The sequence below is a fragment of the Heterocephalus glaber genome, unplaced genomic scaffold (genome assembly GCF_053883595.1).
Source record: "Heterocephalus glaber isolate CG9 unplaced genomic scaffold, H.glaber_assembly_v1.0 deba00000347, whole genome shotgun sequence".
Classification (NCBI taxonomy): domain Eukaryota; kingdom Metazoa; phylum Chordata; class Mammalia; order Rodentia; family Bathyergidae; genus Heterocephalus; species Heterocephalus glaber.
Genome location: NW_028258143.1, coordinates 11,691,273 through 11,714,394, shown reverse-complemented (window position 1 = coordinate 11,714,394; position 23,122 = coordinate 11,691,273). Strand labels below are relative to the sequence as shown.

At 35.3% G+C, this 23,122-nt stretch overlaps 1 protein-coding gene across 18 annotated transcripts in view; it reads left to right on the top strand.

Moving 5' to 3' along the window:
• R3hdm1 (R3H domain containing 1) overlaps positions 1-23,122 on the top strand; it is a 112,638-nt gene that overhangs the window by 5,528 nt on the left and 83,988 nt on the right. For 13 of the 18 annotated variants that reach the window (XM_087195600.1, XM_087195641.1, XM_087195640.1 and 10 more), the window contains exons 3-8: positions 4,112-4,153; positions 4,624-4,713; positions 9,320-9,434; positions 10,208-10,286; positions 20,012-20,071; positions 20,155-20,295. In XM_087195600.1, the coding sequence (XP_087051726.1) occupies positions 4,112-4,153; positions 4,624-4,713; positions 9,320-9,434; positions 10,208-10,286; positions 20,012-20,071; positions 20,155-20,295 (527 nt within the window). Of the gene's footprint in view, positions 1-4,111; positions 4,154-4,623; positions 4,714-9,319; positions 9,435-10,207; positions 10,287-20,011; positions 20,072-20,154; positions 20,296-23,122 lie in introns of those variants that run through there. The other 5 variants (XM_087195606.1, XM_021237008.2, XM_087195635.1 and 2 more) reach the window with 3 other exon arrangements.

Genomic DNA, 23,122 nt, shown 5'->3' with positions numbered 1-23,122 from the left:
TCAGAAACTGTTTTCTGTTATTTCAATAAAAACTAGCAGCCTGGCATCTATTGTTTTTAACTGCCCCTAACCTTTAGCTAGACATTTAACTCATTATATAATCTTCCATCGAATTACCATCAATCCTTACCTAGTACAATATTGAAAGTCCAGTTGGACTCCATGCACATTGAAGAGGTTACTAATTTTCAATATTGTTCTAGTAAGGATTGATGATAAAGTTTCTTAAGGTTTCAACTTATTTTGTTCATAGTAATTATTAATTGCATATGAAAAATAACTTGCTTTAGAAATAAGCCATATTTTCTCTTGAGTGATATTTGATCAGCAATTATTTTTATGTTACCACATTGTATAACTGACAATGATTACTCTGAGCTTAGTTTTTCACCAAACTGTATTAGCTGGTGGCTCTGATAGCATATTAATATCAGCTTCAAACTGATGTTCTATTAAAAATGTTTCACATTCTTCACCCATTTGTTGCCCTACTTGTCCTATGCTTTATTATAGAACAGTCAGTTACAAATTTGGGGCTTTGTTCTCTGTATCTTATAAATTCTAATTTAATTAGCATTTCTCTGAACTAGTAAAGGTCTCTGAAACAAGCTGCTATATTTTCACTGTGAAATTGAAGTTCTACTAAAGGTGAAAAGTGTGCTGTAAAGAAATAAAAATTTATATTTAAAATAATTGTATGTCAAAGTGGGAGGACTCCTACTTCAAAGCCAATCCTGGTTACCAGACTGATAACACAAATATGGAATAAAGGGTAATTTAATAAGCAGAACTTGTTTCCACTTGTTTCCTCTGCTTTGTTGTTGCATGTACATGTGTATATGGTAGATTTCTTAGTATATATATTTTTTTCTAGTATATATTATGTAAATTCTATTCTTTGGTATTTGAAATGCAATAATAAGTAATTACATTGAATAATGCCATATCAGCAATTTATAGTTTACTTTGCTAATGATGTGTTTTCTCTTACTGCGTAGCAAATTACCGGTGATTTAGAGGGTTAAAACAACACCTATTTATCAGTTCCCAGTGGACTTGCCTGTGTTCTATACTAAGGTTTTATAAGGCGCAAATCAAAGCTGTTAGGCTGAGCCCTTTTCTGAAGAATTTGCTTTAAAGCTTATTCTGGTTGTTGGAAGCCCTCTGTTTCTTGCAGCTGTTGGTCTTAGGTCCATGTTTCAAACTGGCTTTCTGACTTTCTGCTTCTGAAGGCTGCCTGTAGACCGTTGCAAAAGTCCTCAGACCCAACACTGATACGAATCTTTTGAATCTGACCTGCCCTTTGCTCCCAACAAGAGAAAACTCAGCTTTTAAAGGGCTCACATGATTGGATCAGACTTACTTGAGTCAAATTTGCATCTACAATCAGTTTACTTGGGCTTAGTTATTTCTGTATAAATACCTACACAGCGTTACTTAGCATTTGATTAAATAGCAAGAGTGTAGGAGTCTTTCGAGCTATCTTTAGAAGTCTGTCAACCACACGTTTGTAATTCACAATAAAAAGGGTTTTTTTTAAGTATGATGTAATGTGCACAGCACCAAGATTCTGAAGCTCTTTAGTTCTCTTTAGCTATTTAGAAACTCTGATTCTGGACTTCGAAGTCCTTGAGACCAGGAAATATGTCTTACTCATTCTTCATATCCCTAATGCCTAGCAAAATGTGTGGTGTATAGTAGAAACTCAGAACATATTAGTTAAATGAAGTCAAATTAAGATAATTCTACATCTCTTGTCTTTGCTCATCTGTCTAAAAACAACATACAGCATCATCTTCATTTTACAGATTAAAAAAAACACCATCTGATATATTAAGTAACTTATCTTTCTCATGGCTAGTAAGCCAGAGAGGTAGGACATTGATTTTCTAACATTTAGTATTGCATGGTTTAAAAGCTTCCTTTTTTATTTTAATCCACCCATTCATTGAATCACTTCAAGAACCCTGTGAATTAATACAAATAGTATAAACTGTTATACAGATAACAGTAAACAAATAATTTGATAAAGGTCACCTACTAGTAAGTGTAAGGAACGGAAAAGGGATGTTACTAGAACCTCTACAATAAGTCCTAGTCTCCTGCAAGCCACGACAGCACAAGGCGAATTAATTTATTATACAGAAAAGATAGAAGAAATAAGACTTAGAGAAGAAGCTGAGCTTTTTCAGGCCTGATCAGTGCTGCTCTGGACAGCAAAGACTACAGCCCAGGAGCTCGCCACACCTTTATATTGTACATTAGGAGAAACATGTAACAGATGACTCAGGGCATAGAGTTCAGTACATTGGGGAGTAACAAATGTAAAAGGTCACTCTGGGGGCAACAGCTACAGTGGAGGCAAAAATCTAGAACAGTGAGCTATGCAGATGAAGATTTTCTTCTTCCAGGAAGTCTTCAGCTGCTATAATCTTGTCTTGGAGCATCAGAGCATCACTGGACCATTGAGGTTTTAGCATTGACCAGATGCCAAAATGGAGTTATGCCTCAATATACCATAATTGGCCTGGAGACAGGAGGACTAGGCCCTAATCATGATGTAATTGTGAAATGATTTTTCCCCAAAATTATGTAGACTTGCTCCTGTCAAGTAAGAAGCAAAAATTTAAGTCAAGCTTTTCTGTATATGAATAACAGTGTTTTGCTTAATTCTTTTATTTTAGACATTTAATATATTTTACACTATTGATTCTTAAAATGTAAGGGATTAAAGCAGAGTATAAAAGTAAGTCCTGCATTTTCCTAGTCATGTGCATTTTCTATCTAGTCATGTGCATTTTCCTAGTATTTGTTATTTTTCTCCTACTTTTTTTTCCTTTAAGACTTGGCTCTGTGGTAGCATAACTTCTTTTATTTCTATTTTTAAATGTGACTTACACACAGTTAGAAGTCCTCTTTACCAAATTAAATAAGAGAGCAAGTAAAAACAAAAGGCCAACATGCAGATGCCCTCTAAGGCAGCACTGCCATATGTACCTGTGTGCACATATGTGCATGTACTGTATATGCATATTATTTCTTCCATAAGAAAGAGTCATTTTTCTTTTCTTGGTCCTCTTTCCCCTTTGTAATTTTCCTTATTGATTTGGTGATCCATGGTAAAAATCCTAATAACATGCTTATCTTTAAAGATCGCTGGACTCTTACCTAGGGGCAAAACATTGTGATACTATGGATTCTCATTTCTTTTGGCTCTACAGAGAAGGCTTTTCTGGAATAAAGTAGTGACACTTCTTTTTTCTTTTGTATGCAAAGCCTACTAGTATATTAAAAATTTGTGTCTGTTTTGTGTTCAGTATCAAACCTGGCTCCTGGTGTCAATGAATATAAAGGATAGCTATCTGGGCCCTGTACTATTTGGGATTGGGTTTGGAGTGGTAGATTGGGAGAGCATTTAAAATCTTACCTGGTTCTGATTCACAGGCACTTTGACTGGTTTCCCAAACCAAAGCCTGGTTCCCTCAATTGTATGACAGATAATCTCTGGGTGATGTTAATCATCCGTTTTGCAAGTATGACCCTTTCCTTCATTTGCAGTTGCCTTACCCCAGACCTGGCAAGTAGTATATTGTCATTAATAAACTAGTGTTGTACTTCATACATTACCAAAAAAACTCAGTAGATGGGTGGCTGGATTCTCTTTGTACATTTGAAACAATCTCCTTAATGAGGCTGGAACTTTTTTGAGCCCAGGAGATTGTTGTTTTTTGGTTTTTGTTTTTTTTTTTCAGCAACTTTAAATTGCTGAATTGTATGTGGTTTTCTGCCCCTTAACCTTGGCTAAAGTGTAATATACTATAAAATACTGAAGAACGGAAGTATATTTTATTTTACTGTTAAGAAGTCACCTTATAAGTTCCATTGAGTTCAATTAACACAGAATTTGCTGACTTTAAAAAACCAATCTACAGAAGCAAGTATGCTTCTGGGAGGAATCAGTCAATACTCTTTTTCTCTGGAACCAACTTTGATTTCCTCATTTTGCCTACTTCGTGCATCGTTTTTTCCATAGTTTAGGCTTATGAATTAAGAAGCAAGTCTTCTGTCTCAGTATAAAATTTAATACAAATCTTTCTTGTTGTGTATTCAGCGGCCACTGCAGTCATTTGGACAGACAGGAAAAAGGTCTAAGGTATAGTAAATATTTTGGTGTGCTGGCATGCCAAGGGCCCTCCTTCATGCTTGATGAATCCTTGTTTTCATGTAGCACTACATTCAGTTTAGTTTTTTTCATATTTTGTTTGGGGCAAAAAGCTTTTTTTTTTTAATTTGGGGATTTTGTCTTGCCTAGTCGCTCGTGCATTGCTTTTTTTTATCTTTGATGGTTTTTTTATCTGTAGAGAAAATTGCTTTTTCACCATTCTTTGGGTTTTGAAGTTGGAATTATTCTCATTCTTGCTGTTGCTATAATTTTCCAAAACTGCAATTTGTTTTCCTTAAGAAAGGGTTTTAGTGGTGTTTAATGATATATTTAATTTGCACATTTCATCTACTTTTATACATGGCAGAAACTTATAAAGAAATTTAGAAACTCTCCAAGGGGCTTTTGGATATGCCCTAGATTTATTAAATGTAGTGTTAATTATAAATACTTTTCTCTAGTCAAGCTCAAAGTTAAAGCTAGTTCGGAGCCTTGCAGTATGTGAAGAATCTCCACCACCCCCTGCAGCAGAGATATCACAGGAGAACCAGGTAAAAAACAAAACAAAACAAAAATTTTTATTTGAAGACATGGTAGAACTGGAGAAATCCTTTCATATGGTTAAATAAAAATTGAGACTATAATTGTGTGCGTGTGTATGTTTTTTTCTTTTTGCTAAGTGAAACTGATTTGATAATTCTTGCCACCAAGCAACCAGTGAAAGGTTGAAAAACTGCTTCTTTCTAAGGCTTACAGCTGTGATTTCTCTTTTGGAAAACCTTTGTGATCATGTAATTAATTGGGAATGCAGCTTTCAGAGAGTTTTAAATTATTACTGAAAAGTTGTAAAATGTTACTTCAGTGAATGTAGTTTTGATGAATTTTACCCTCTTAGTTTTGTGTTTTAGACATTTGCTAGATACTTACTGCTTCTGTATAAAGAAACTGCTTAAGATTTCAGCTTGATATATTATTTTACTTGAGTGCATGGCAAAGCCAATTTTTATTTTAATGTGGCTTTTTTTTTTTTTTGGTTCCAGGGATCAAACTCAGGACATTGTGCTTGCGCTGCAGGTGCAGTGCCACTGAGCTAAACCCCTAGCCCTAGTATGACTTTTTAAATAGTTGTTTAATACCTTAATTTCGCTTCTATTTTTTTTTTTAATTTAGAACAGTGAGATTCAAGCAAACAGTTCATTTGCCTTGTGGATCCTTGTTAATGCTGTGACTTTTCTATTAATCTCAGCTATAGAGTGATCTTTGTCTCATCTTACATGTGGACTTTTGTGCAGAAATGTTTTTAGACTTTAAACAAAGTTTATCACTGTGATAACTTGGCTGTTAGTTGCTTGTTCTACTTTATAAATGTTTAAGCAACCTAAGTTTATTGTATCTTCAGTGATTGGTTTCTGAAGAATTGAAGCAACTTTATTCAAGAAGCCATGCTGTGTTTTGTTTTGTTTTGTTTTGTTTGTTCGTTTTAAGACAAGATCTCCCTAAGTTCCCCAGGTAAGACTTGAATGTGGAATCCTCCTACTTCAGCTTCTCAAAGAAGCAGCCATGATTTTTAAAACAGAAAAGGCCATGACATATTCTTAAAAAAGAATAAAAAGTATAAAGTTGTGTATTTGATGATTCAAACAAAATTTATCTAGTTTCCCTTGATTTAGGTGATACTCTCAAAAAGCCTACTATAAATACTAAAGATAGTATTTATATGTTTAGAATATATCCTGGGCCAGGGATTTAACTTAGTGGTGCCACACCTGCCTTTCAAGAGCAAGGTCCTGAGTTCAATCCCTGGTACCAAAAAAAAAAAAAGAAGAATATATCCTGCTTTTACAAAGTACTATACTTTGTTTCTAAGATACAAAGAAAAAGTTTTAAAATAATTATTTTTTGTTGATGAAAAGTTCTTAATCTGTTTTCTTAGATATTTGTCAGGAATACAGAATTGAAAACTCACTTGTGATTTTTTTTTAAAAATATAGCTGCATAACAGTTGTTTTATTTACTTGATAAAACATATTTCAGTAATAAAATAGCAGACTTTCTAACAAAAAGGCAGAAATATAATCAGAATATTTTATTAAGTACTATACTGTTGCCTGGAAAACATTTTCAGATGTAAGCCTTTGGCTTTTGCGTGGCTGTTGGTAAGGCTAAAGAATTATGATGTACTCTGAAAGAAAAAAGAAAACACCCAGTTTAAAAGTTCTTTTGTACAAGACAGATTGAAAAATATGCCTATTCATGGTAGAGTGGTAGACAGCGTAGTGTTTATTGAAAATTCATTTCTTCTTCTTTTCTTTCTTTTCTTTAAATCCTTTTTTTGTGTGTGTTAACCAAAACATTATACTGTACTATCTTAGCCTCATGGGATAATAATCAAAGGAGAGTGAGTTAATGAGGATGCTTAGACATTCATAAGTGTGTTAACACGGAAAAAGTTTTTAGAAAAATCGTATCATGAACTTTTTTTTCAGAATATTTTGTCATATGTGAAAAATATTGGGGAAACATTTTGTAGTACTTAAATCCAGCTAGTAAGAATTCATCTGAGAAAAAAATTAATATATGGAATAAGTTATATAATTATATACAATATTGATCACAAAACTTTTTGTATTTTACTGTTCAAACAGATGCATTACAACATATGATAATGAATAAAATGATTATGTCAGAATTCATTAAATCCTTTTTTTTTTGGTACCAGGGATCGAACTCCGGACCTTGCACTTGTTAGGCAGGCGGCGGAACCACTGAGCTAAATCCCCGGCCCTATTAAATCCTTTTAATACATTGTTTCTCAGTTTCTCTTGGATACAATTAACTTTTCTTTTTGGATAATTTATTAGTAGCCCTCTCAGTAAAAGATAGCTTCTTTTAGTAGAAAATTTTCTTCCAAGCCTTGAGTTAACTAAATTGCACCTGAATGGGAATTGGCAAATAAATAAAATGTGCTAGTATCTAATCTTTGATGTTAGAGACACTTCCCATTTAATTTGCTTGATTTATAAGGAGTTAATGTGAAATAAAACTCATTATAAAAACGGCCAAGGTGCAATTAATTTTGAAAGATAATTAAAAGAGAGATATCACTTGTGTCTGATGAGAGCTTTTGAGAGGGAAGTGACCTCAATAATAGATGTCAATCACAGAATGAAGACTACAGGAATTATAGCTTCCTGTGGAGATGTTCCAGTTAGTGTTTATAGTCAGTAGTTTATATATAAGGATTTCAGCATTTAAAATGCTTTGTTTATTTGCTGTTGATAACAGGGCCAACCGAAGACAACACCCCAGTATATTAAGCTTACTAAATTTTTTTTTGGTACTGGGGATCGAACTCAGTTCCTTGCGCTTGCAAGGCAGGCAGTGGAATCAATGAGCTAAATCCCCGGCCCTTGCTTATTTGATTTTTTAAATACAGTTCATCTTGATAAAATAATATCTATAATTAACATGTACCGCTTTGTGAGAATTTAGAAATGAAATCTCTTTATTGGAAGTATCTGTTAGTGAAGGTCTGCTGCAAAGAATGTGAAATTTTTTCTGCCAACCTGGATTTCATGGGTTACCCTTGAGTAATGAAAAGAAGTTGCAAGTCAAGAGAACTAGATATATTGCTTCTGAAAACTAGTTCTGGGATTCATTTCCAAATATGTTTTACAATTATGGAAAGAATAAAGTAATGCCATAGAAAATAAGTCAGAGTAACTTACTGATTAGTGAATGTAATGAAGTTGCTATTGTCTTTAGTATACAAGACAGAAAGGACATAAAGCAAGTGTTTGTCATCAAGATAATAATTGCCAGTATATAGCTTTTCTCCCATATTGAGCAAAAATTGGAACAGAGATGAAATCCAAAGAAGAATTGAAAAGAGTGTAAAATAGCAGGTAACAATCCTGCTGTAAGAAAATTTATTTGAAATTCTGCTGAAGGTTATTTTTTTTAAATTATGTGCAAAAAAATGTACAGAAACTCTGCTAGCTTCAAGCTTGATACAGAAATTTATATGCCTTTTGGTACTAACACACTGCTTCGAACACCACCACCATTCAGAAGAGCTAAATAATTTTCTGAGGTTTTTCTGGAGTTTTTCTAATCATTAAAGAACAACAATATAATCTAGTCTAAAAATAGGCTACACTTTATCTTTAATAGAAATGGCCTGGAATTTATTCTAGCTTTCTTTATAACTGTGCCTAAATAAAGCTCAAGTTTGTTTGTTTGTTTGTTTGTTTGTTTGTTTGTTTGTGACAAGGTAACTCCGCAGTTCAGCCTGGGCTGGAACTCACTATGTAGCCTAGGCTGGCCGGGAACTGGAGGCATTCCTCCAGCCTCAGCCTCCCAAATACCAGGAGTACTGGGATTAAAGAAGGGCACCACCACACCCAGCCTTTGACATGATTTTTTTGACTTTTAAAGCTACACGAATTAACCCAATAACCCTTTTGGGTTCTGAAACTGCATCTGATGGCATTGTTTTTTAAATAAAGTAATCCTCCATTTTAGTCTTATCAAATATGATCACAATTCAATACTATATATCTGGAAGGAATGCAGTCTTGTTTGGAATCTTTCAAAACAACTTTGTGGTATTGAAGGAGGCACACTGCTACATGAATCTCAAATAGAAAATGAAGTCATCTCCCTTTGGCTTTAGAAATTTTTATACTTACATTTTTATACGGCAAGAGAATGAAGGAAATATGTTTTTATATTGGATACTCAAAAAACTAAAAATTGATTATTGACCTTACATTCATACAATCGTATTGTCATGATTGATGATAATTACCATGCTTTTGCTTGACATATCCATTAAAAATATAGTTATAGAAATCTTAGTTCTGATCCTCTGCGTATTTTACAAGTAAATCCACTTAACCTATAACAGGAAACATTTGTTTTCTCAAATAATTTTGATAGGTTAAAATGAAAACGTTTTTTAGCATTCTTTCACAAGACTTTAATAAAACCGATAAAGTATTATTAGCTGTTTTCTAGTTTGGAGAATATAACTGAGTAAAATAAAAATCTTTGTCGTCTTCATCCATGCATTTGTATTATTGAAAAAGTACAAATGTGTGGAACTGAATGAGTGATTTATATTTTCTTTGAATAATTTGTTTTGCCTTCCAACAGGAAAAAATTCAGATCCAGTTAACACAATCATTTGAAAAAGAAGAGAAGCCCTCAAAAGATGAAGCAGAAAAAGAAAAAGCCAGTGAGAAGTTGCCCAGAAAAATGTTATCAAGAGGTTTGCAATTTATTTTTGTTTCTTAAACAAAAATTTAGGGGTTTTTTTTCTCTATAATTCCATCCTTTATATCTCAAATAATTGTATATAGTAGGTGTCTTAAAATTAATAAAGAACATACTGGGGGATGATACAATATTTACTCATCGGATGCATCACAATTCAGTACATCTTTAAGATGCTTTGGCCAAAAATTGCAACACATGACCTGAATCACTAAGGAAGATATCATCTTGGTCTGCTATTGGTCAGTCGTGTACTGAAATACTAAAATCATTATTATTTGAAGATTGAACTAAAAATATTACTTATTCCTTATCAGAACATATAAAGAACTGATACCCTAATATTTAATATACAGTAAAAACATGCTTGGGAACCCAGAATGTTTATCATTTATTAAAAGTTTTGAGGGTTTTTACCATTATCATTTCAATTTTTCATCTAAAGAAGCATTTTTAAACATGAAGATGTGGTAAATATGTAAGAGAATCTTTAAAGAATTAAAAGGAAATTAATGTGGCATATGTGAGGTTAATTTTTTTAAGAATGTGCGTATATATTCAGTCATATAAACCCTAATTATGTGCATTATATGAAAATAGAAAAATTGTTGTCATTTGAGTTCATCATAAGTCCCCCTTTCCTACTTCGTCAATTTTTTTTTCAATGTGGGGCATCTCATTTTATTTAAGATATACATCATGTATAAAAGGGAAAGGGATTTGTTTTCAAACAAGTTTATGCTGGGTTTTTGTGTTATTACTTTTTAGATTCCAGTCAAGAATATACTGATTCAACTGGCATAGATCTACATGAATTTTTAGTAAATACATTAAAAAACAATCCCAGGTAAGAATTAAATTTATAAGGTTTACGTTGCTTCTAGCATACCATAATTTTTCTACATATGTTTTCATTATTAAGTTACAGTATTAGAATAAGATTGCAGATATTTAATGTACACCACAAACATTTTAGTGTCTTAGGTCTAAGATGTTATTGTCTATTATGTACATAGGTGTAAATAAATCTTCTTGCATTATGCATGTCATTGTGATGTAAAAAATTCATACTCTATGTAGGAATTTTGAGAAATATAAAATCACCAAGATGTTTCGATTCTAAATAGAGATTGAGAGAACGTTAACAGAGGGAAATATATATATATATGACCTTCCCACAATGCACTCAAGCAAAATAAGAGCTCAGGGGCCGGGGATTTAGCTCAGTGATTTCGCCACCTGCTGCGCAAGCACAAGGACCCAAGTTCAATCTCCGGTACCAAAAAACAAAAAAAAAACAAAATAAGAACTCGGTGTTTTCACTTATAATAAAGTTTTGAATTTCGTTGAATATAGGATTTTTGTTGTTTTTTGCTGAGTTTTTAAACCTTCAACCCAAAGCCTTTTAAGGTTTTTATTTGAGTCAGTGTTTTGTTAAATCCTTTGTTTTGCCAGGTTACCAGAGGAGGAGGGGTTTTTTGGGGGGGTTTGGAGGGTTCGTACTGGGGATCGAACTCAGGATCTTGCACTTGCAAGGCAGGTAACAGAAGCACTGAGCTAAATCCCTGGCCCTAGATGACCAGTTTTTGACTTTTGGACTGATCATCAAACCCTTTGAGGCCCACAAAAAAAAAAAAAAAAACCAGCCACGAAACATCTCACACTTTCATGGAGTAAAAGATCCCAGAGTTTTAGATATTTTCCAAAATATGTAGTAGTTTTTAACATAACAATAAAACAAAAGTAAAACATCACTAGTTATGAACACATAGAAGATAACACAAAAAAAATTCTCTTTCGTATCAGACTTATCCCATTTGAGTCTTGTTTCAGAATAACTTTTTGTTTTCATTCAGGATTTGGTTTTCAGTACTATCTTGGTTTTCTGTTTGTATTTAGTACCCCAAAGTCTTGTGATTAGGGTCACATGATGAGTCTAGAAAGTGGATGAAGACTTGTTTATGCCTGCCTTATATTCCACATTACAGATGTTTAGTTCTAAGAGCAATAGGAAACTCAGGAAAGATTTAACCAAGGGAAGGATATGTGGTCACATACATGTTGTTAAAAGGTCATTATCCATACTGCACATACTGTAGATTTGGCTAGAACAAGAAGAGCCACAGGCAAACAATATTCTAATGTTAACAGTAGTTAAGCCAGGGATCCAAATATTTGAAACTATGGTTTGGATAATGGACAAGCACAAGGAAGATAGAATTTGCAGTAGTAATTAATTGAATAGGAGCATTAGAAATAGATTGGTAACAGGCCTACTACAATTTTCATACTATTTTTTTTCTTTTATTGGTACATTTTAGGTATATAATTTGTTTACATTTATCATTGGGTGTTTGTACCTGTACATGATATATCTTGGTTCTTATTTTTTTCCCCATTACCTGTGCGCCCTTCACCCTCTCCACCCTTCCCTATTTACATAGATTTCATTTCCATTTTTTTTCTTTTCTCATAGTTTTTCCTTTCCCTCTTTTCCTTTCCCCTTCCCCTCCCTTCACTCCTTCGTCTTTGGACCTTTTTTCCTATTTCAAATTATCAATTATTCATTTTAATCATTTTAACCCTCATTTACACTCTCAGTTTCTCACACTAGAGAAACTATTTGGTATTTACAAATGTGTGTCCTGTTTATTTCACTTAAGAGGATGGCCTCGATATGCATCCATTTAGCTATAAATGACTAGTTGTTCGTTCTTTATAGCTGAGTAGTACTACATTTTATTAAAAACCCACATTTTCTTTATCCAGTTTCCCGTTGATGGGCGCTTGGGCTACTTCCAAGCTTTATCTATTACAAACTGTGCCGCTGTGAACATGGGTGCACAAATATCACTGTGGTATGATTCTTTTAATTCTTTGGGGAAGATACCCAGCAGGGGAATAGCTGGGTCAAATGGGACCTCTAGTCCTAGTTCTTTGAGGTGTCTCCATACTGATTTGCACAGTGGTTGCACCAGTCTGCACCCCCACCAATAATGGAGAAGGGTTCCTTTCTCCCCACACCGCCACCAGCATTTGTTATTGGATGATTTCTTGATAGCAGCCATTCTTTCTGGGGTGAGGTGGAATCTCAGTGTTGTTTTCATCTGCATCTCTCGAATGACGAGTGATGTTGAACATTGTTTCATATATTTGTTTGCTACTTTTACTTCTTTGTCTGAAAAATGTCTGTTCATTTCACATGCCCATTTTTGAATTGGGTCTTTGAATTTGGGGGGTCTGATATTTTTCAATTCTTTATATATTCTAGATAATAGTCCTTTGTCTGAGATACAGCTGCTAAAAATTTTTTCCCACATTGTAAGTTGTCTGTTAGCTCTGTTGGTGGTTTCTTTTGCAGTGCAGAAGTTTTTTAATAAGATGAGATCCCAGTTGTTGATTCTTTCTGCTAGTTCCCGTGCTGCTGAGGTTTTGTTCATGAAGTCTGTTCCTATGCCAATGTCTTCAAGAGTTTTACCTAACTTATCTTCCAGCAAGTTTATTGTTTCTGTCTTAATATTTATATCTTTAATCCACTTTGATCTTAGTTTAATGCATGGTGATAGGTATGGGTCTAGTTTTAATCTTTGGCAGGTTGAAATCCAGTTTTTCCAACACCATTTATTAAATAGGCTGTCTTTCCTCCAATGATGGTGGTTGGCTCCTTTGCCAAAGATGAGGTGGCTGAGCATGTCTAGAGTTGTTTCTGCATCTTCTACTCTATTCCACTGATCCTGAGGTCTGTTCCTTTGCCAGTACCATGCTGATTTTATCACAGTAGCTTTGTAGTATAGTTTCAAGTGGAGGGCTGTGATACCCCCAGCCATGTCTCTGTTGCCCAGAATTGCTTTAGCTATTCTAGTTCTCTTCTGGTGCCAAATGAATTTTTGGATTGTTTTCTCTAGTTCTGTGAAGTATATTGTTAGAATTTCAATTGGCATTGCATTGAATCTATATAGAAGTTTTGGAAGTATGGCCATTTTCACTATATTGGTTCTTCCTACCCAGGAGCAAGAGATGTCTTTCCATTTTCTTGTATCCTCTTCAATTTCTTTTTTCAGAGTCCTGTAGTTTTCAAAGTAGAGCTCTTTTGCTTCCTTTGTTAGATTGATTCCTAGATGTTTCAGTTTTTTGGATGCTATTGTAAAAGGAATTGTTTCCCTAATTTCTCTCTCAGTGAGTCTGTTATTTGTGTACAAGAAGGCTATTTGAGTGTTGACCTTATATCCAGCTAGTCTACTGAATCTGTCAATTAAGTCTAGAAGTCTTCTGGCAGAGTTTTTTGGGTCTTCTATATAAAGTATCATATCATCAGCAAATAATGACATTTTAACTTCTTCTCCTATCTTTATTCCTTTTATTTCTTTCTCTTTTCTAATTGCTGTGGCTAATGTTTCCAAAACTATATTGAACAGGAGTGGTCATCGTGGGCATCCTTGTCTTGTTCCTGATTTTAGCCTGAAAGTTTTCAGTGTTTGACCATTTAGTATGATGTTGGCTGTAGGTTTTTCATAGATAGCCTTAATCAGGTTAAGATAAAGACCTTCTATTCCAATTTTCTGTAGGGTTTTTATCATGAATGGGTGCTGGATTTTTTTGAATGCTTTTTCTGCATCTATTGAGATGATCATATGGTTTTTGTCCTTGACTCTGTTAATGTGGTATATTACATTTATTGATTTACGAATGTTGAAACATCTTTGCATCCCTGAGATAAATCTGACTTGGTCAGGGTGTGTAATCTTCTTGATAACCGGCTGTATTGTTTGCCAGTATCTTCTTGAGGATTTTTGCATCTATGTTCATTAGGGAGATTGGCCTGTAGTTCTCTTTTTGGGTTGGTTCTTCCCCTGGTTTTGGAATCAAAGTAACACTTGCTTCCAGGAATGAATTTGGAAGTATTGCTTCCCTTTCAATTTCCTTGATGAGTTTAAAGAGTAATGGCATTAGTTCTTTAAATGTCTTGTAAAATTCAGCAGTGAAGCTATCTGGACCTGGGCTTTTCTTTGTTGGTAAATATTTTATTACATTTTCAATTTCACTCATTGTAATTGGGGTGTTTAGAATTTCTATATCTTCATTTAACTTTGACAATTCGTATGTATCTAGGAATCTGTCCATTTCTTCTGTGTTTTCCATTTTATTGGAGTAGAGGTTCTCAAAGTAGGTATTGATGATCCTCTGGATTTCTGTTGGATCTGTTGTAGCTTCACCTTTTTCATTCTTAATTGCATGTATTTGTGCCTTTTCTTTCATTTTTTTGATAAGGTTGGCTAAAGGTTTATTGATTTTATTTATTCTTTCAAAAAACCAACTCTTTGATTCATTGATTTTTTGTATTGTTCTCTTAGTCTCCATTGCATTGATTTCTGCCCTGATCTTTATAATTTCCTCTCTTGTACAAGCTTTGGATTCGTTATGCTCTTCTTTTTCTAGGAACTTGAGGTTCTGCATTAGGTTATTTATCTGAGTTTTCTCTGTTTTCCTAATATGGGCATTCACTGCTATGAATTTCCCATGTAGAACTGCTTACATTGTGTCCCATAGATTCCTGTATGTTCTACTGGCATTTTCATTTACTTGTAGAAACTGTTTAATTTCTTCTTTAATTACTTCTGTGACCCATTGGTTGTTCAAGAGGGTGTTATTCAGTTTCCATGTGTTTGTTGGGGTTTTGCAGTTTCTTAGGTTATTGATCTCCAATTTTATTGCACTATGGTCTGATAATATACAGGCAGCAACTGCAGTTCTTTTACATTTACTTAGACATGTCCTGTGAGGTAGCGTGTGGTCTATTCTGGAGAATGACCCGTGTGCAGCTGAAAAGAATGTGTATTCCGATTTTGTGGGGTGGAACACTCTGTAAACATCTGTTAAGTCCATTTGTTCAATAGCTTGGTTCAGTTCTAGAATTTCCTTGTTAACTTTTTGTCTAGATGATCTGTCTATTTGTGATAGTGGGGTATTGAGGTCCCCCACTACAATTGTGTTAGTGTTTATTTGGTTTTTCATGTCTGTTAATATTTGTTTTGTATAGTTGGGGTCATTCTTATTTGGTGCATATATATTTAGGATTGTCATCTCTTCCTCTTGGATTGTTCCCTTCATAAGAATGTAGTGACCATCTTTTGTCTCTCTTAATTAGTTTTGGTTTGAAATCTACTTTGTCTGCAAATAAGATTGCTGCCCCTGCTTTCTTCTGGATTTCTGTGGCATGGAGAACTGTTTTCCATCCTTTTACTTTTAGTCTGTGAGTTTCTTTTTGAGTTAGATGTGTTTCTTGTATACAGCATATTGTTGCATTTTCCTTTTTCATCCATTCTGCCAGTCTATTTCTTTTGAGTGGTGAATTGAGGCCATTAACATTGAGAGTTATAATTGATAGATACTGATTTATCCTTGTCATGATGTTTTACTTTTGTTGGCTCTTTTATGTCTTATTTTTTCCCCCTTTCCCTTTAGTGTCTTACCTTGTCTGGTGGCTTCCCTCTGTTGGGCCTCATGGAGTTGTGACCTTCATTGTTTTTTTCTAGGATATTGTTTAGAATTGCTTGTAGTGCTGGTTTAGTGTTCATGAAATTTCTCAGGTGTTCTTTGTCGTGGAAGTATCTAATGTCCCCATCGATTTTGAAAGATAATTTTTCAGGATACAACAGTCTAGGTTGGAAGTGATTTTCTTTTAGGACTTGAAATATTTCACTCCAGGCTCTCCTGGATTTGAAGGTTTATGTTGAGAAGTCTGCTGTGATTCTGATGGGCTTTCCTTTATAGGTGATTTGTTTGTTTTCTCTAACTGCTTGTAGGATTTGGTTTTTCTGTTGGGTTTCTGGGATCTTGACTATTATATGTCTAGATGTAGTTTTTTTTGATCAAGGCTAGCTGGAGTTTTATATGCCTCACTTATCTGTATGTCCAATTCTCTACCTCTGTCTGGGAAGTTTTCCACTGTTACTTCTGTGAACAGTTTTTTAATGTCAATTGTGCTTTCTCCTGTTTTTTCCTGGACTCCTATCAGTCTTATGTTATTCTTCTTTGCATCGTCTAGCAGTTGTTGAATTGATTTCTCATGGTCCCTTACTGTTTTTAAGAAATCTCTATTTTCATGGTCTCTAGCCGCAATCCTGTCTTCTATATCTGATATTGTATCTTTAGGTTCCCTTAATTGGCTGTGGATACTTTCAGTGGAGTTTTTGATCTCCTGAATATCTGTTTGAATCTGCTTCATGGATTCCATTTCTTTCTTATGTTGGGCGATCATCATTTCCATTTCTTTCTTATGCTGGGTATTCATGGCTTCCAGCATGTTTCTGAGCTCATCTATTTTTTCATCTGTTTCTGTTCTAGATCCTCTAATCATATCTTTCACTCTGCTCACCATCTCTGTAGATATCTGGGAGATTATTTCTGCTTTGAATTTTTCTAGAGCCTCATTCATCTGTTTGGTTACTTCCTGTGCTATCAGTTCAGGGTATCCAGATGCTTGGTTATGGGACTTTTCCATCTCATTTCCTCCAGGATTTATCCTTGGTGGGGTGGAAGTCTGAGTTTGTGCCTTGCTTAAATGTCTTGTCATTTTTGTTTTTGGTACTGTCCTTGGTTTAACTCCTGGGCTGATAGTTTGAATTTGCTTATTGTAGGTATCTTTGTTGCTTGTAATTAGAACCCTTATGGAATGATTTATTCTGAGAGATGTCTTCCAGATATAGCTGGTCTTTAAGTTTTGAGTCTCTAATGATTCTAAGGCTATCTCATTTTCCTTATACTAGGAAGGTTCATTGACTAGATCAATCACAACACCTTAGCCCAAGTGATACAATCAGCAACACCATTGCATCAAGTACATCTTCAAAAATGACATTTTTGTGGTAGTTATTAATCTATCACCTTTAGCTGTGTGAAATTAAATCAAGATCGAGGACCAACCCAACATATAGTGAATAAACTCTTCAATGTAACAACTTTACCCTTTGGGATGGGGAGTTAGAAGGGATTGGGGAGGGAGGGACAGATGGGAAGAAGGATAGGGGAAGGTTAGCAGTGTGGCCAGAGGACACAGGTGAGAAGGAAAAAGAGAATAATAGGAAAATAAAGAACTCCAAATGAGGACCAAAACAGGCACAAAAAGGGAAGATGAACAATGTGGGAGAGCACGAGAGTGAGTGTAAGAGAGAGAGAAAGGAAAGACAAAAGGAAGAAAAGAAAAATAAAAGGAGAGAAAAGCAATTATTTGCAAAGAGTAGGAAAAAATTAAAGATAAGAGGAGCAAAAGAAAAGAAAAGAGAAAAAAAAACAAACTAATAATGCTAATTTGGGGGATTAAAAAATAACAGTGAAGATGAAGGGCCTCTTTCAGGGTATGTCTCTGTTGTCACAATGGACAACGTGGTTAGCAGTGTGCAGATATAAGTCAATGAGTCTCAGCAAGCTAGTCGAAGCTCTGTGAGATTCAGGCAGATTTCTGGCTGCAAGTCCCAAGTTGAGCTCCCTGTCCTCCTGTAGGGTTGAACTTTGCAGAGTTGTATTGCAGGTTCCAGCTGCCCTTTCCCTGAAGATAGTCCCAGTCCTGATGGGTGGTGAAGATGACTCCAACTTACGCAGTACAGTGGTCTGGTGGTCTGATGTCCTCTGTGTCTTTGTAGAGTGGAACCAGGTGGCTGTACAGAGAAGAGGCCAGAGGAGCAGGGGTGGGGGTGTGGGGGGTTGTCCAGTGGATTGCTGCCAGGGCATGGGCTGATTCAGCGTGTTCCACATGACTTGCAACCTTGGCACGGGTCCGCAGACCTGCCTGTCTGCAGCAGGCTGATTCGGCATGTTCTGCATGACTCGCGACCTTAGTACGGTGTCCCCAGACCTGTCTGTCTGTAGCAGGCTGATTCAGCGTGTTCCGCGCGACTCGCTACCTTGGTTTGGCCAATTTTCATACTTCTAATATGACACACTAGATGAAAGGTGGGCCACTTACTGAAATGGAATACTAAAGTATAATCAGGTCTGAGGGGAAAAAATTGCATTTTGCTAGGATTTTTGTTAAAGTATAATAGTATTTACAGCTTTAGGTTTGAAATAATAGGCATGGTTTTTTCTTTTTAAAGTACTATAGAAATGTGTGATTAAATATGTTGAATAAGTGATTGGAATAAAAGGTGTTACTCAGCTTTATGAAACTTCTTTTGCAGTATACAATGAGGATCAAACTCAGGTGACCTGAACACAGGCTGTTAACTCCTCTGTTAAAGCTTGAGAAGATTCTCCCATTTAGTGTTTATATTAGAGAATCATTAACCCTTTGTCCTCAGTTTCTTGATTTATAAAATTTGGAAGACATAACTAAGTGATCTGTAAAGCTGCTTCTGGTTGTGAGGTTCTGTGAGAATTTTTTTTACATGCAAATGAACTCTTCAGTGAGCATAGAAAAACACTAGAGCTATGTTCTTGGTGTATGAACAGGAAGGACTTTTGGGAAGTGGTATCATTGATTGTTACAGCCTAAGTACATTAAATAGGACTCTAGTGATCTAACAGTACACATGCAGATACTCACTAGAGTGCTGATTTGTTTAGATGTTTGTTATCTTTGATTCACTTCTATTTTTATAGGAAGATTTTTCAAAGCCTTTAAGATACATAATATAGCAATGTATACAACAAATTGAACAGTTCTTTTCTGAGATACAGGATTGTAGTTCATATTTACATGCTGTAGTCTCGTTTATGTATTAGCATTAGATTCCCATAGGAGTATTCCTATTGTTACTAGCATTACGTATTCATTACTGTTTCTATGGAGTTCAGCATAATAACAAAGTCATGAGCCTAACTATAGATGTGTGTTTTCCAACTACCTTTAGGTTTGCAAATGAGGAAGTAAAAACTGATATCCTCTTCTTATCCATATACAGTGAGTGCAAATGCCAATATAGTAATCAGATCAAAATGATCAAATGCATTTAAAGGTTGCACATGCTTGTAATCCCAGCACTCAGGGGGCAGAGGCAGGAGGATTGCTGGGAGTTCGAGGCCAGCCTGAACTACATAGAGACTGTCTCAAAATACCCCCCTACCAGTGCATTTAAGAATGGCTGTATGTAGCCAGGCATGATGACACATGCATATAATCCGATCTGTTCAGGAGGCTGAGGCAAAAAGATTACAAGTTTAAAGCCAGCCTGGGCAATTTACAGAGACTCCATCTTGAAATAAAAAATAAAAAGGGTTGGGGAATATAGCTCAGTGGTAGAGTGGCATTGGGTTCAATCCCAAGAACAAATATACGCAGAAAAAGAATGGTCACATGTTGATAACTGTTAAATTTGGGGACGAGTGCATTACAATATTCATTCTAGATTGCGCATTGTGAAAATTTTCACAGAAAAAGTTACACTGAAAATCATCTTTCCTTCTTTCAAAATACTACTTTTTTAGAAGACATGTAAATAATTTTAGCATCAAGCTTGTAATAGTTCTGAATATGAGGTTTTCAGAAAAGTAAGTATATAAATTCATAACCTGTTGACATTTATGATTACTTCAGTATTAAGTTTTACATATAAAAGTCTTCATCCTTTGTTTCAGGGACAGAATGATGCTGCTGAAATTGGAGCAAGAAATTTTAGATTTCATTGGTAATAATGAGTAAGTCCTGGCATTTAACAAGAAAAGAAATTGTCATCACAATTCTCCTTGATTTACTAAATTAGATTTTCTTCTACTTATAGATCACCACGTAAAAAATTCCCCCCGATGACATCTTACCATAGGATGCTATTACACAGAGTAGCTGCTTACTTTGGATTAGACCACAATGTTGATCAGAGTGGAAAGTCGGTCATAGTAAACAAAACTATCAATACAAGAATGTAAGTATCAAGAGATGTGAGTACATTGTTATATGTATGTCTGTGTACTGATATTTACCTGCCTACAGCAACTTTCATTTGAGGTTTTAAATATATTTTAGCAGTCTCAAACTTGATGATAACCTTATGTAATAGGCCAACAAATACATTTAGTTCTCTAGAAACAAAATGCACCAGCCTCTACTCAGCTGAGGAAGATGAAGGACAGCAGGGACATGTGTTTTTTAAAAAACAATAAAAAATCCTTAATAAGATACTGGCAAATAGAATGCAGAAGATCATCAAGAAGATCATAAACCCTGATCAAGTGGGATTCATCCTAGGGATGCAGGGATGGTTCAACATACGCAAATCAATCAAAGTAATACACTGTATCAATAGAGCCAGGGACACAAACCATATGATTATCTCCATAGACGCAGAAAAGGCATTTGACAAAATCCAACATGCATTTATGATAAAAACCCTACAAAAAATTGGAATAGATGGTCTTTACCTCAATCTGATAAAAGGCATCTATGAAAAACCAACAGCCAACATCATACTAAATGGTCAAAAACTGAAATCCTTCACACTAAAATCAGGAACAAGACAAGGATGTCCACTATCACCACTCTTGTTCAATATAGTTTTGGAAACATTAGCCATGGCAGTTAGACAAGAGAAAGAAATAAAAGGAATAAAGATAGGAAATGAAGAAGTCAAATTGTCATTATTTGCAGATGACATGATACTCTATATAGAAGACCCCAAGAACTCCACCAAAAGTCTTCTAGACTTAATACCCAAATTCAGTCAAGTAGCTGGTTACAAGGTCAACACACAAAAATCAATAGCTTTCCTCTACACCAATGACAGACTCACTGAGAGAGAAATAGGGCAAATAATTCCTTTCACAATAGCATCCAAAAAACTGAAATACCTAGGAATCAACCTAACAAAAGAAATCAAAGACCTCTTCTCTGAAAACTATGGCACTCTGAAAAGAGAGATTGAAGATGATATCAGAAAATGATCAGACATCCCCTGCTCCTGGGTAGGAAGGATCAATATAGTGAAAACGGCCATACTTCCAAAACTGCTATATAGATTTAATGCAATTTCAATTGAGATCCCAGCAGCATACTTCATAGACCTTGAGAAAGCAGTCCAAAAATTCATTTGGAACAAGAAGAAACCCAGAATAGCAAAAGCAATTCTAGGTAGCAGAGACATGGCAGGGGGTATCACAATCGCCAACCTGCAACTATACTACAAAGCTACTGTGTTAAAAACAGCATGGTACTGGCAAAGAAACAGACCTGAGGACCAGTGGAACAGATTAGAAGATGCAGAAACAACTCCAAACATAGCCATCTCATCTTCGCTAAAGGAGCCAAACACCCTCACTGGAGGAAAGATAGCCTCTTTAATAAATGGTGCTGGAAAAATTGGGTTTCAGCTCGCCAAAGATTAAAACTAGACCTATATCTCTCACCATGCACTAAACTAAAATCAAAATGGATTAAAGATCTAAATATTAAAATAGAAACTCTGAACCAGTTGGAGCAGAGGTTAGGTAGAACTCTTGAAGACATCAGTGTAGAAGAAGATTCTATGAACAAAACCCCGGTTGCCCATGAACTAGCACAAACAATCAACAAGTGAGAGCTCTTCTCACTAAAAAGCTTCTGCACAGCAAGAGAAACCACCAGCAGTGTGAAGAGACAACCCACAATGTGGGAAAAAATCTTCACCTGCTCTTCCTCAGACAAAGGTCTACTATCTCGAATCTATAAAGAACTTAAAAAGATCAGACCTCCCAAATTTAAAGACCCAATCCAAAAATGGGCATCTGAAATGAACAGACATTTCTCAGACAAAGAAGTAGAAATAGCAAATAACTACATGAAAAAATGTTCAACATCACTGGTCATTCGAGAGATGCAAATGAAAACAATGCTGAGATTCCACCTTACCCCAGAAAGAATGGCTGCTATCATGAAATCAACCAATAACACGCTAGCAGGGCTGTGGGGAAAGAGGAACCCTGCTCCACTGCTGGTGGAAGTGTAGACTGGTGCAACCACTGTGGAAATCAGTATGGAGGTACCTCAAAGAACTAGGACTGGAAGTCCCATTTGACCCAGCTATTCCCCTGCTGGGGATCTTCCCAAAAGAATTAAAAGAATCATACCACAATGATATATGTGTGCCCATGTTCATAGCAGCACAGTTTGTGCTAGTTAAAACTTGGAAACAGCCCAAATGCCCATCAACTGGAGACTGGATAAAGAAAATGTGGTTTTTTTATAAAATGCATATAAAATGGAGTACTACTCAGCCATAAAAAATGAGAAATTAGAGACATTTATAGCTAAATGGATGCACATTGAGGCGATATTCTTAAGTGAAATAAATAAGACACGCATGTTTAAATACCGAATAGTTTCTCTGGTGTGAGGAACTGAAAGTGTAAATAAGGACTAAAATGTATAATAGATAATGTAAAATATGAAGAAAAGGGGAAGGGGTAGTGGACAGGTAGGGGATAGGAAAGAAGGGTATGGAATTAATATGAGAAAATGGAAAAATAGGAACAAAATCTTTGTAAATAGGAATGGAGGGGTTGAAAGGAGGGCTGGGCAAGGGTGAAAAGTAAGAACCAAGAGAGATTATGTAAAGGTGCAAATTTCCAACAATGAGTGTCATTATATTGTATACCTAAAATGTACCAATGATTAGAATGAATAATCAATCTATAATGCAAAATAGGAAGAAAAGGTCCAAAGGGGAAGGGGTAGTAGGAGGGGCAGGGGAAAGGAAAGAAGGGAAAGGAAAAATGATG